General features: G+C 44.9%; 1 protein-coding gene across 6 annotated transcripts in view; it reads left to right on the top strand.

Annotated features, from left to right (window-relative positions):
* Window positions 1-12,127, top strand: part of LOC111563200 (disks large homolog 4-like) — a 49,337-nt gene extending 37,210 nt beyond the window's left edge. For 5 of the 6 annotated variants that reach the window (XM_055007533.1, XM_055007534.1, XM_055007535.1 and 2 more), the window contains 11 exons: window positions 337-605; window positions 1,201-1,303; window positions 2,006-2,102; window positions 2,427-2,603; window positions 5,310-5,347; window positions 6,855-6,902; window positions 7,302-7,403; window positions 7,478-7,650; window positions 8,167-8,276; window positions 8,718-8,809; window positions 10,454-12,127. In XM_055007533.1, the coding sequence (XP_054863508.1) occupies window positions 337-605; window positions 1,201-1,303; window positions 2,006-2,102; window positions 2,427-2,603; window positions 5,310-5,347; window positions 6,855-6,902; window positions 7,302-7,403; window positions 7,478-7,650; window positions 8,167-8,276; window positions 8,718-8,809; window positions 10,454-10,560 (1,316 nt within the window). In that variant the 3' untranslated portion in view covers window positions 10,561-12,127. Of the gene's footprint in view, window positions 1-336; window positions 606-1,200; window positions 1,304-1,550; window positions 1,592-2,005; window positions 2,103-2,426; window positions 2,604-5,309; window positions 5,348-6,854; window positions 6,903-7,301; window positions 7,404-7,477; window positions 7,651-8,166; window positions 8,277-8,717; window positions 8,810-10,453 lie in introns of those variants that run through there. The other variant, XM_035944398.2, reaches the window with a different exon arrangement.
* Window positions 12,128-13,544: the final 1,417 nt, after the last annotated feature.

The raw sequence follows: 13,544 nt of genomic DNA, 5'->3' as shown, positions 1-13,544 counted from the left end.
GGTCTGACTGCACCTCGTTAACAGACTAATAATGGTCTGACTGCACCTCGTTTACATTAATAATGGTCTGACTGCACCTCGTTAACAGACTAATAATGGTCTGACTGTACCTCGTTAACAGACTAATAATGGTCTGACTGTACCTTGTTAACAGACTAATAATGGTCTGACTGTACCTTGTTAACAGACTAATAATGGTCTGACTGCACCTCGTTAACAGATTAATAGCAGTCTAATTGCACCTTGTTAACAAAATGACCGGTGACCCGGTTCTGGTCTGGGTTTGGAGGTCTAGAACCTCAGTTCTGGTGTTGACCCTTGTTCTGGTCTGTGCAGCCTACATGGAACCGGATTACATGTGTGATTACCCACAAGCCCTGCCTCCTCCATCGCCACGGCGATACTCTCCCATCCCCCGCGGCATGATGGGAGAGGACGACTACTCCAGGGAGCCCCGGAGGGTATGCGTCCAGAGAGGGACCACCGGCCTGGGCTTCAACATCGTAGGAGGAGAGGATGGAGAGGGCATCTTCATCTCCTTCATCCTGGCTGGAGGACCAGCAGACCTCAGCGGGGAGCTCCGCAAGGGGGACCAGATCCTCAGTGTGAGTACCAGAACCACATCCTCAGTTTGAGTACCAGACCTAGACCAGATCCTCAGTGTGAGTACCAGACCCAGACCAGAACCTTTAGGACCAGACCATATCCTCAGTGTGAGTACCAGACCCAGACCAGAACCTTTAGGACCAGACCATATCCTCAGTGTGAGTACCAGACCCAGACCAGATCCTCAGTGTGAATACCAGAACCAGACCAGATCCTCAGTGTGAATACCAGAACCAGACCAGATCCTCAGTGTGAATACCAGAACCAGACCAGATCCTCAGTGTGAATACCAGACCCAAATCCTCAGTGTGAGTACCAGAACCAGACCCAGATCCTCAGTGTGAGTACCAGAACCACATCCTCAGTTTGAGTACCAGACCTAGACCAGATCCTCAGTGTGAGTACCAGACCAAGACCAGAACCTTTAGGACCAGAACCTTTAGAACCAGAGCCTTCAGAACCAGACCAGAACCTGTAGAACCAGGTGTCAGTGAAAACAATCCAGGTGTAATGACACTATAAAGCTGTAGAGTGACACCTGTGTGTGTGTGTGTGTGTGTGTGTGTGTGTGTGTGTGTGTGTGTGTGCGTGCAGGTGAACGGTGTGGATCTCAGGTACGCTACTCATGAACAGGCAGCAGCAGCTCTGAAGAACGCTGGACAGACGGTGACTATAGTGGCTCAGTACAGACCTGAGGGTGAGAACACAACAAAAACACACAACGATGTACAATAATACACAAAAATACACAATAATATACAATAACACACAATAATATACACAATAACAACATATCGTGGCTCAGTACAGACCTGAGGGTGAGAACACAACATTACACACAATAATATACAATAATACACAATAATACACAATAATATACAACAATACACAGCAATACACAATATTATACGCAACAATACACAACACAATAATACACAATAATATACACAATAACAACATATAGTGGCTCAGTACAGACCTGAGGGTGAGAACACAACGACAACACACAACGATGTACAATAATACACAATGATACACACAATAATATACAATAATACACAATAATAACCACACTAATACACAACACACGATAATACACACAATGACACAACAATATACACAATAATACACACAACAAGAATACACTATAATACACACACTACCACACAGTAACACACACTGAACCAGCTGTCCATTGGTTGGATCTGTTTCTGTTTTTACATGAAGTTTAACTGGACTGAGATTCTGTAAAAATAAACAGGAAAATGTTCATGTGTTTGTGTGTGTTTCTATGTGTGTGTGTGTGTGCGTATGTGTGTGTGTGTGTGTGTGTGTGTGTGTGTGTGTGTGTGTGTGTGTGTGTGTGTGTGTGTGTGTGTGTGTGTGTGTGTGTGTGCAGAGTACAGCCGTTTTGAAGCTAAGATCCATGACCTGAGGGAGCAGATGATGAACAGCTCCTCTGGAAGTCTGAGGACCAACCGTACCTTCTACATCAGGTAAAGCAGGACCGGGTAGACCAGGTCTAGGTAAACCATGAACAGGTAGACCAGGTCCAGGTAGACCAGGTCCAGGTAGACCAGGTCCAGGTAGACCAGGAACAGGTAAACCAGGTCCAGGTAGACCAGGTCCAGGTAAACCAGATCCAGGTAGACCAGGTCCATATGAACCATGTCCAGTTAAACTAGATCCAGGCAAACCAGGTCCAGGTAGACCAGGTCCAGGTAGACCAGGTCCAGGTAGACCAGATCCAGTTAAACCAGGTCCAGGTAGACCAGATCCAGGTAGACCAGGTCCAGGTACACTGATGGTTCTCCTTCCAGGGCTCTCTTCGACTACGATAAGCAGTGGGACTGCGGCGTCCTATCACAGGCTCTGGACTTTAACTTTGGGGAGGTTCTTCACGTGATTGACAGCTCTGATGACGAATGGTGGCAGGCGAGACGAGTCAACCAGCAGGGGGAGTTGGAGGAGCTGGGATACATCCCGTCCAAGCACAGGTGGTGTACTCACTGTAACACAGTGTAACACAGTGTAACACAGTGTAACACACTGTAACTCACTGTAACACACAGTAACACCCTGTAATTCAATGTAACTCACTGTAACACTCTGCAACACAATGTAACTCACAGTAACACACTGTAATTCACTGTAACTCACTGTAACGCACTGTAACACACTATAATACAGTGTAACTCACTGTAAATGACTGTAACACACTGCAACACACAGTAACACAATGTAAAACACTATAACACTCTGTAACACACAGTAGCACACTGTAAGTCACTGTATCACGCTGTAACTCGCTGTAATACACTGTAACACTCCGTAACACACTGTAGCTCACTGTAACACACTGTAACACACTGTAACGCACTATAATGCACTGTAACACACTGTAATATACAGTAACTCACTATAGCACACTGTAACACACTGTAACTCGCTGTAACACTATGTAACTCGCTGTAACGTACTGTAACACACAGTAACACTATAATACATGGTAACAGTGTAACACACAGTAACACGCTGTAATACACTGTAACACACTGTAACACACTGAAACAAACTATAACTCACTGTAACACACTGTAGCACAGTGTAACAGAATAACATACTGTAACACATTAACACACTCTAGCACACTGTAGCACACTGTAACTCACTGTAGCACACTGTAGCACACTGTAGCACACTGTAGCACACTGTAACTCACTGTAGCACACTGTAACACACAATAACACAAACTGTAACTCACTGTAGCACACTGTAACACACTCTAACACACTCTAACTCACTGTAACACACTGTAGCACACTGTAGCACACTGTAACTCACTGTAACACACATTGTAATACACTGTCACACACTGTAACACATTGTAGCACACTGTAACACACTGTAACACACTGGGTGGTTGTGTGTCCATGTGTATTATTGTTTTGTTGTGTGTCCACTAACAATGAGTTGTTGTGTGGTTGTGTGTCCACAAACAATGTGTTGTTGTGTTGCTGTGTTGTTGTGTTGTTGTGTTACTGTGTGTCCACTAACAGTGTGTTGTTGTGTTATTGTGTGTCCACTAACAGTGTGTGGTTGTGTTATTGTGTGTCCACTAACAGTGTGTGGTTGTGTTATAGTGTTGTTGTGTTATTGTGTGTCCACTAACAGTGTGTTGTTGTGTAATTTTGTGGCTGTCTGTCCACTAAAGGTGTGTGTCCACTAGATGCGATTTTCCCGCACGGCAACGCACCGCATCTAAAAATTGCATGGATGGTGGGCGGTCACTAGCAAACCACAACATTGTCACATGACAGCGCTGGACCAACAGCAGGCCGCTACGTGGTCACATGATCGAGCTTTCAGTTTGACAGTCCTGCAAATGAGTCAGATAAACACAGCAGCTCGCCCGCAAACTTTCCCTTTTATTTAACACTGATGGTTATGATGCGTGTGCAGATCCAGCTGTTAGAAGCTTCTCCTCCATGGTGAACTGTGTTCAACACCTGCCGACCTTCTTTCGGCACCTTGCCTGCTCCTGATTGGACAAACGCATCGACTCGGGGGCTGGTCTGCTCCTGGATTTCAAGCCAGACCAACATGGCAGCTTGGCCGCAAACTTTGTCTATTATTACAAAAACACTGCAACAAAAAGTATTTCTGAAAGCATTTGAGGCAGAAATAATCTGCAGCAGCTGAATCTGTCCTCGTTTTAGGTCACTGATGGCTAGTTTAGATGTTTGAGTACAGTTTCACGATGCGTGGAATCTCCACGCGACAGAGTCCAGTCTACTTTATGCAAATGAGATGCAGCCCTCTCCAGGTAAACACACCAGATCGCAGCTGGCAACGCACCGCAACCAGACCAGCATGCCACATGCGGGGCATTTCCAGCTGCGATCCGATGTGTTTACCCGGAGAGGGCTGCAGCTCATTTGCATAAAGTAGACTGGACTTCTACTTTATGCAAATTGAATGCGGCGTGTGGAGATTCCACGCATCGTGAAACTGTCCTCAAACATCTAAACTAGCCGTTGGTGAAATAAAACCAGGACAGATTCAGCTGCTGCAGAATATTTCTGCCTTAAATGCTTTCAGAAATACTTTCCGCTCAAGTGTTTTTGAAATAACAGGAACAGTTTGCGGCCGAGCCGCTGTGTTTATCCGACTCGTCTAATGGACCGTCCAGCTGAAAGCTCAGTCACATGACCACGTAGCGGCCTGCTGTTGCTCAGCGCTGTCACGTGTCAATGTTGTGATCCACTAGTGACCGCCCGCCGTCCGTGTGATTTTCAGATGCGATGCGTTGCCGTGCGGGAAAATCACATCTAGTGGACACACACCTTAACAGTGTGTTGTTGTGTGTCCACTAACAGTGTGTTTTTGTGTTGTTGTTGTGTGTCCACTAACAGTGTGTTGTTGTGTTGTTGTGTGTCCACTAACAGTGTGTTGTTGTGTTGTTTTGTGTCCACTAACAGTGTGTTTTTGTGTTGTTGTTGTGTGTCCACTAACAGTGTGTTGTTGTGTTGTTGTGTGTTCACTAACAGTGTGTTGTTGTGTTGTTTTGTGTCCACTAACAGTGTGTTTTTGTGTTGTTGTTGTGTGTCCACTAACAGTGTGTTGTTGTGTTGTTGTGTGTCCACTAACAGTGTGTTGTTGTGTGGTTGTGTGTCCACTAACAGTGTGTTGTTGTGTTTCAGAGTGGAGAGGAAGGAGTGGTCTAGGATGAAGAATAAAGGTAAAAGCATTGTTAACTCTGATCCTATCAGTTTGTAGTTTCTCTTTTTAAAGTACTTTATTATGTATTTACTCTGAAGGACATCATCAGTCCTGACTCTAACTCTGATCCTATCAGTGTGTAGTTTGGTGTTTGCTGAACGCTCATGATCGTCATGTTGGTGATCTCTGGGTTCAGCTGATGAGGTTTAGTGAGAGGGTCCATCAGGGACCAGCTGATCCCATCAATCAAAGAGTGGAAGTAACGGAGGTCTGAGGGTTGGAGAACCCAGAGGAGATGATGGGATGCTGGATGAGGTCAGGACTTACTCAGAGTGGAAGAAGAACCAGGATAAGGTTCTGACTTTAACGTTTCTGGAACAAATGAAGCTGAAAGGTGAAATATTCTGAGATTTTTCTGTTTTGTCTGAGGTGAACTAGAGATGAGTAAAGTCTGAAGACCACGAGGGGCTGTAGGTTCTGAGGAAGGTCAGATCCTGGATAGGGTAGGATGGCTGGCTAACCATAACTCCACCTGTTGGTCCATGTTGGTCCACGTTGGTCCATGTTTGTCCATTTGGTCTATGTTGGTCCATGTTGGTCCATGTTGGTCCATTTGGTCCATGTTGGTCCATTTGGTCCATGTTGGTCCTCACTGGTGCATCACCAGAACCAAAGACGGTCAACAGAAACGTGGATTCTAGAGGTTGGAATGTAGGAACGTGTTGAGGACTTCAGATAGGAGGACCGATGTCAGTAATAATGATCATGATGCTGTAGAAGAATGGTAGATGTTTCTAGTCCAGATGGAGGTGAGTGGTCTGAGAAGGAGCTGGATAAAGTAGCTCCGCTGACTGATGGAAGGAGGACCAGAATCTATGATGGAGGGACTGAAGGGGGTCAGTGATGTCAGAGTAGACAGGAAGTGTTCGACATGGAGGAGGAACTGGTTGGAGACTGACCACCATGTGAAGTTCTCCATGAAAGGAACGGCTGCAGGAGAGCATCTTCTACTTGTGTTAATAAAGACGATGACGAGGTAATTGGAAGGAATGAGGACTGATCTCTCCTGAACCATCCATGTCTCAGTGAGAGGACGGAGATGATGATGGGTAGATGTTAGATACTGCTGAAGACAAGAACTCTAGAGGCTTTAATGTGGAGACCATAGCTGACCCAGAAACACCTGAAGCTTCCTCTGAAAGTTTTCTGAGGACGTCTGTATGGGAGGAGACACCAGGACAGTCCAGAACTCACTGGAGGGATTCACATCTCATCTGGCCTGGGATTTAAACTCTTGTACTTCTTTGGTTGGCAGTAGGTCCACCGTCTCGGATCCAAAAAACACACAAGTCCTAGTGGTAGACTAGTTATGGACAGACGTAGGACAGGAAGGACAATGACTGAGGCTTGGTTCTACTCCTGAACTTCAGATCAACATCTTTTCTTCATTTGAGGTTTTTCATTTATCTTCTGTTTTCTTCCAGACTTTTTGAAAAGAGTTTAACAGGTGTTTTTTCTTCTGGCAGGTAGAGAAGGATTCGTCCACAGCTATGAGCTCGTCACTCAGATTGAAGGTCAGTGTTTCCTTCAGCTAGATCTCCTTTAGTATTCATTTGGGACTCAGAATGATGGAAAGCAGAAGAAAGAAAAATATTTATTCAACTATTTATTTTACTAAAACCTGGAACAAACATGCCTTCTCAGATGTTAAACCATGAACTAATGTTGTCTCCTCATACTTCCGTGGAGGTTCTCAGTTTTCCAGGTCCTGGTGATGGTAGAAGCTCCAGGAGAAACCAAGTGGCTTCCACTTGGTTTCTCCTGGAGCTCCTCTGATCTCCTCACCCTGTGGATGTTTTTCCATCTCCATGCTTCCTCTCTACTCTGCTCATCGTCTGTAAAGGTTGTTTCTCCAACACCTTGACGTCTCTGTTGTTGTATCTTGTTGTAAATAAAGTCTCCTCTGTCTCCAGTGGACTACGCTCGTCCCGTCATCATCCTGGGTCCGACCAAAGACCGAGTCAACGACGACCTGCTGTCGGAGTTCCCGGATAAGTTTGGCTCCTGCGTTCCTCGTACGTTCCTGCTCACAACAGAAACAAGCGGAAACAGAGACAGGAAGTGATGTAACGCTACCTTCCTTCTGCAGATACGACCCGCCCCTGCAGGGACTACGAGGTGGATGGGCGGGACTACCACTTTGTGTCATCACGGGAACAGATGGAGCGGGACATCCAGTCGCATCGCTTCATCGAGGCAGGACAGTACAACAACCACCTGTACGGGACGTCAGTGCAGAGCGTCCGGCAGGTGGCTGAGCAGGTGAGCAGTTACCGTAGAGACGGCCTGAAACTACGGCGACGCAGAGGTGCTGTGATTACCGTGGTGATGAGGGTTCTGATTGTAGACGCTGTAAGAAAGATTCAGTTGAAGGAGAGTAAAAGTGTTTTTGTAAATTAGAAGCTGAACGCCTTCGTCCACAAAATGTATTAAAATATTATGGGATATAAAATTAAAATGATGTCAGAATTATGCATTTGGAGAATCCACATTTTATGGGGATGGTCAGAGGGTAGGGAGGGGGCTGTATGTAAATACAGGGTGAATAATGTTTCATTAGCGTATGGTTGCTGATCAGTAACAGAGGATAAGACAACAGAGAACCAAAGGTGGTAGAATCAAGAGGTCTGGCAGACAACAGAAGGTAAGAGGAGGTCAGACAGACAGTAATAAACAACTGATAAAATAATAGGGGATAATCGTGTTAAATGTAATGAAGCAGAGACACCAGAAGATCTCTGTAGCTACAGGTTTCCTTCATCGTCTGCTGGGTTTCAGGGGAAACACTGCATCCTGGACGTGTCGGCCAACGCTGTCAGGAGGCTGCAGGCGGCGCTGCTGCATCCAGTCGCCATCTTCATCAGACCTCGATCTCTGGAGAACATCCTGTGAGTCACTGCTGCAGAACTTCTGGAGAACTTTAGCAATGAATGTGTTTGTGGATGAGGACAGGTATCTTAATGAGGACAGGTATCATAATGAGGACAGGTATCATAATGAGGACAGGTGTGTGCATGAGGACAGGTGTGTTAATGAGGACAAGTGTGTGGATACAGGCAGATATGTGGTTGAGGACAGGTGTGTTAACGAGGACAGGTGAGTTAATGAGGACAGGTGTGTGTATAAGCACAGCTGTGTGCATGAGGACAGGTGTGTTAATGAGGACAGGTGTGTGTATAAGGACAGGTGTGTGGTTGAGGACAGGTGTGTTAATGAGGACAGGTGTGTTAATGAGGGCAGGTTGAGGACAGGTGAGGGCAGGTGTGTTAATAAGGTGTGTTGATGAGGACAGGTGAGTCCTCAGGTTTCAGACTGTCTCGTGTCTTCAGGGACCTGAACAAGCGTCTGTCGGAGGACCAGGCCAGGAAAGCTCTGGATCGAGCAATCAAACTGGAGCAGGACTTCCTGGAGTGCTTCACAGGTGAGCTGGTTACAGGTAGATCTCAGGTAGGTTACAGGTAGATCTCAGGTATGTTACAGGTAGATCTCAGGTATGTTACAGGTAGATCTCAGATAGGTTACAGGTAGATCTCAGGTATATTAGAGGTAGATCTCCAGGTAGGTTACAGGTAGATCTCAGGTAGGTTACAGGTAGATCACAGGTAGCTTACAGGTAGATCTCCAGGTAAGTTACAGGTAGATCTCAGGTATGTTACAGGTAGATCTCAGGTATGTTACAGGTAGATCTCAGATAGGTTACAGGTAGATCTCAGGTAGGTTACAGGTAGATCTCAGATAGGTTACAGGTAGATCTCCAGGTAGGTTACAGATAGATCTCAGATAGGTTACAGGTAGATCTCCAGGTAGGTTACAGGTAGATCTCCAGGCAGGTTACAGGTAGATCTCAGGTATGTTACAGGTAGATCTCAGATAGGTTACAGGTAGATCTCAGGTATATTACAGGTAGATCTCCAGGTAGGTTACAGGTAGATCTCAGATAGGTTACAGGTAGATCTCCAGGTAGGTTACAGGTAGATCTCCAGGCAGGTTACAGGTAGATCTCCAGGTAAGTTACGGGTAGATCTCAGGTAGGTTTTAGGTAGATCTCCAGGTAGGTTACAGGTAGATCTCAGATAGGTTACAGGTAGATCTCAGGTATGTTACAGGTAGATCTCAGATAGGTTACAGGTAGATCTTAGGTAGGTTACAGGTAGATCTCAGATAGGTTACAGGTAGATCTCCAGGTAGGTTACAGGTAGATCTCAGATAGGTTACAGGTAGATCTCCAGGTAGGTTACAGGTAGATCTCCAGGCAGGTTACAGGTAGATCTCAGGTATGTTACAGGTAGATCTCAGATAGGTTACAGGTAGATCTCAGGTATATTACAGGTAGATCTCCAGGTAGGTTACAGGTAGATCTCAGATAGGTTACAGGTAGATCTCCAGGTAGGTTACAGGTAGATCTCCAGGCAGGTTACAGGTAGATCTCAGATAGGTTACAGGTAGAGCTCAAGTATATTAGAGTTAGATCTCCAGGTAGGTTACAGGTAGATCTCAGATAGGTTACAGGTAGATCTCAGGTAGGTTACAGGTAGACCTCCAGGTAGGTTACAGGTAGATCTCAGTTAGGTTACAGGTAGATCTCAGGTAGGTTACAGGTAGATCTCAGATAGGTTACAGGTAGATCTCCAGGTAGGTTACAGGTAGATCTCAGGTATATTACAGGTAGATCTCCAGGTAGGTTACAGGTAGATCTCCAGGTAAGTTACAGGTAGATCTCAGGTAGGTTTTGGGTAGATCTCCAGGTAGGTTACAGGTAGATGTCAGGTAGTTACAGGTAGATCTCCAGGTAGGTTACAGGTAGATCTCAGGTAGGTTACAGGTAGATGTCAGGTAGGTTACAGGTAGATCTCCAGGTAGGTTACAGGTAGATCTCCAGGTAAGTTACAGGTAGATCTCATTTAGGTTTTATGTAGATCTCCAGGTAAGTTACAGGTAGATCTCAGGTAGGTTTTATGTAGATCTCCAGGTAGGTTACAGGTAGATTTCAGGTAGGTTACAGGTAGATCACAGGTAGGATCAGAAGCCAGAGCTACCTGCTGATATTATGGCCTGTCTTTTCCAGCCATCGTCCACGGCGACAGCTTTGAGGAGGTCTACCACCAGGTGAAAGGCGTCATCGAAGAGCAGAGCGGCCCCTACATCTGGGTCCCCGCTAGGGACAGACTCTGATTGGCCACTGCCAGCCCCGGACGCCGTCTCCATGGAAACCGCTGTCCCCCCAGCGGGACCTGACGGAGCGGCGTCTGTCTTTTTATCCTTTTTCTTTCTTTCTACGGGACGATAAAGATCAAGCTCAGCGACTGGATGGGTTCTGTTGCCATGGTGACTAGGGGAAGAGGACAGACCTGTTGGCTGATTGGCTGCGTGTTGGTTCAATAATCATGTATTATCAGTAAATAACCAATCAGAGACTGTAGAGTTCAGTTGGTATTCAAGTATTTATATTATCCTATTTATTTATTAATTATCTATTTATTTATTGATTGATTTATTTATGTGATGTGAAAATGGTGTGTGTGTGTGTGTGTGTGTGTGTGTGTGTGCGTGCGTGTGTGTGTGTGTGTAGTGTACATAAAGACTTGTGTGACTGTAAATACAACGATGGGGCTCAAACACACAGTCTATTCAGGGCTTAAAGTATCAACCACTGGACTACAACTCCCACAGTCCTCTACTGCTTGAATATCCCAAACCCCCCTTTGTCTGGACTACAACTCCCACAATCCTCCTGATTTGGACTACAACACCCTAATTTCCCATCTGCTTCGACTACAGCACCCACAATCCTCCTTGATCAGGACTACAACACACTTCTTGATGGACTACATGACCCACAATCCCCCCCTGCACAAAACCACTCACAGCTGTGATGAAATTCTAAATTCACCTCATGTTGACTAAACTCTCATTTTCTACAGCTGCCCTACTGGGACTACAACTCCCTAAACCCCTCTCTGTAAGGACTACAACTCACACAACCCCTCTATGTATGGACAGATATGGACTACAACACCTACAATCTGCCTCCACTTAAACTACTAAATCCTCCTATTGGACTAAATTACCCACAGTCCTTATCTGGTGCAGTTTGGACTGTGTTCAGTGCTGCCAACTTTCTGGTTGCTTAGCAACAACAGGGAGGTAACACAAACTGAAGCACTTCCATTTTGAAGCAAAAAGCGCTGGACTACATTGCCCACAGTTCCTAGCTGCCGATAAGGACTACATAACCCACAAATACCTACAGCACAGAAGGACTACAGTACCCACAATCCCAGCTGACCTCCTAGTCCTCTCCACAGACTCTGGCTGTGGGTCTGGACTACAGTACCCATGATCCTCTGCTCCTAGCAACAGGTTGGAGATCAAAATTACCTGAATAAACAAACCTTCTGGGGGCAGAGCTAAAGCTTGAGCTGGGAACATGCCTCTAGCCCCCCAGGACTCCGTTACCCAGAGTGCCATGGGTGTGGCTGCTGCTCCAATGGGCTCCTCAGACTGAACATCAGGTTGTGTGAATACGCTAATTATGATGATGTAATCCTAAGTGATGATGTGATGTCATCTCACGGGTCACCTGGCGTGTTTTGTTTGAGCACCAACACTTTCTGAAACCATATCTATTGATGATCCTGTGACACTGATTCAGACGTTGCTGGTCTGAAGAGCAGCTTGTTGTAAAATGAAATAATTAGTTCTAAATGCGGAAATATTGAAATAAATTCCTTATAAAAGCTGAATGTCTGGTTCCTGCGGAGACAAACACTGAAGCTACACCTGGATGGTGCTGTTCATTAGACATTTACATCAACAAAACACTGATTATTGGTGGTGAAATAAAATGTCTTTTATTAAACTGTTATAAACTTCTACTTTCACGCATCTTCTATCAGCAGCTTTAAGATATGTGAAAGTAGAAGTTAACATATTAAAAGTCATTGAAAATGTGATCTGCTTTTCTGACACAAACCTCAGTTTGTTTACATGGAAACAAACTGCAGACAGCAAACCTAACTAAGCTAAACCCAACTAACCCCCATTAAACTAAAGTAACCCTAACTGGCCCTCATTAAATTACTCTGCTAACCCTATCTAATCCTAGCTAACCCTAGCTAAACCTATCTAACCCGAACTGACCCTCATTAAAGTACTCTGCAAAACCTATCTAACCCTAGCTAACCTTAGCTAGCCCTAGCTAACCTAACTAACCCTAACTAACCTTAGCTAACCCTAGCTAACCCCAACTAATCCTAGCTAACCCTAGCTAACTCCAACTAATCCTAGCTAACCCTAACTAACCCTAGCTAACCTTAGCTAACCCTAACTAACCTTAACTAATCCTAGCTAACCCTAGCAAATGCCAACTAATCCTAGCTAACCCTAGCTAAACTTAGCTAACCATAGCTAACCCTAACTAATCCTAACTAGCCCTAGCTAACCTTAGCTAACCCTAACTAATCCTACCTAACCCTAGCTAACCTTAGCTAACCCTAGCTAACACAAGCTAATCCTACCTAACCCTAGTTAACCTTAGATAACCCTTGCTAACCCTAGCTAACCTTAGCTAATCCTACCTAACCCTTGCTAATCTTAGCTAATCTTAGTGAACATGAACCATTAGTAAACTCATCAACTTAGGACCCCAGTTTAGAAACATCCTCAAAACAGGTTCTAATACAGGAAGATTTGGAGAGCTGTAAAAGTCACATCTCATCACAGAATCATTTCAATACCTTTTAGAGGCTAATAGAGAACTAAACAATAAAAACACTACATCCCATAATAACACTCCATCCAGTCAGAAACACAGACCACAATCCAGAACACAGCTCCAGCAGCTACTACTAGCTAAACTACTAAGCAGCTAAGTTAGCTAGCGGGCTAATTAACACAGGTGGCTAACTTACCGCTGAACACCTGTGTTAGTTGCTGCTGCAGCTGTCCTCATTATTAGAATGAACTTCTCAACCTGTATTTCTCTGCTGTGTATTTTAGCTTTTAAAAAAGTTATTTTACTTTAAGGTTAACTGAAACCTGTTCAGCTGCACTGAAGTTTAACATTCAGCTGGTTTGAATTAAACCGAGCTTAACTTAACATTGTGCAACATTACCTCTGAATCTCCATAATTTCATTAAATTCCTTCTCTTCCACT

The sequence above is a fragment of the Amphiprion ocellaris genome, chromosome 23 (assembly GCF_022539595.1).
Source record: "Amphiprion ocellaris isolate individual 3 ecotype Okinawa chromosome 23, ASM2253959v1, whole genome shotgun sequence".
NCBI lineage: Eukaryota > Metazoa > Chordata > Actinopteri > Pomacentridae > Amphiprion > Amphiprion ocellaris.
The sequence above is the reverse complement of the archived record's forward strand: the minus strand, read 5'-3'. Positions and strand labels throughout refer to the sequence as shown.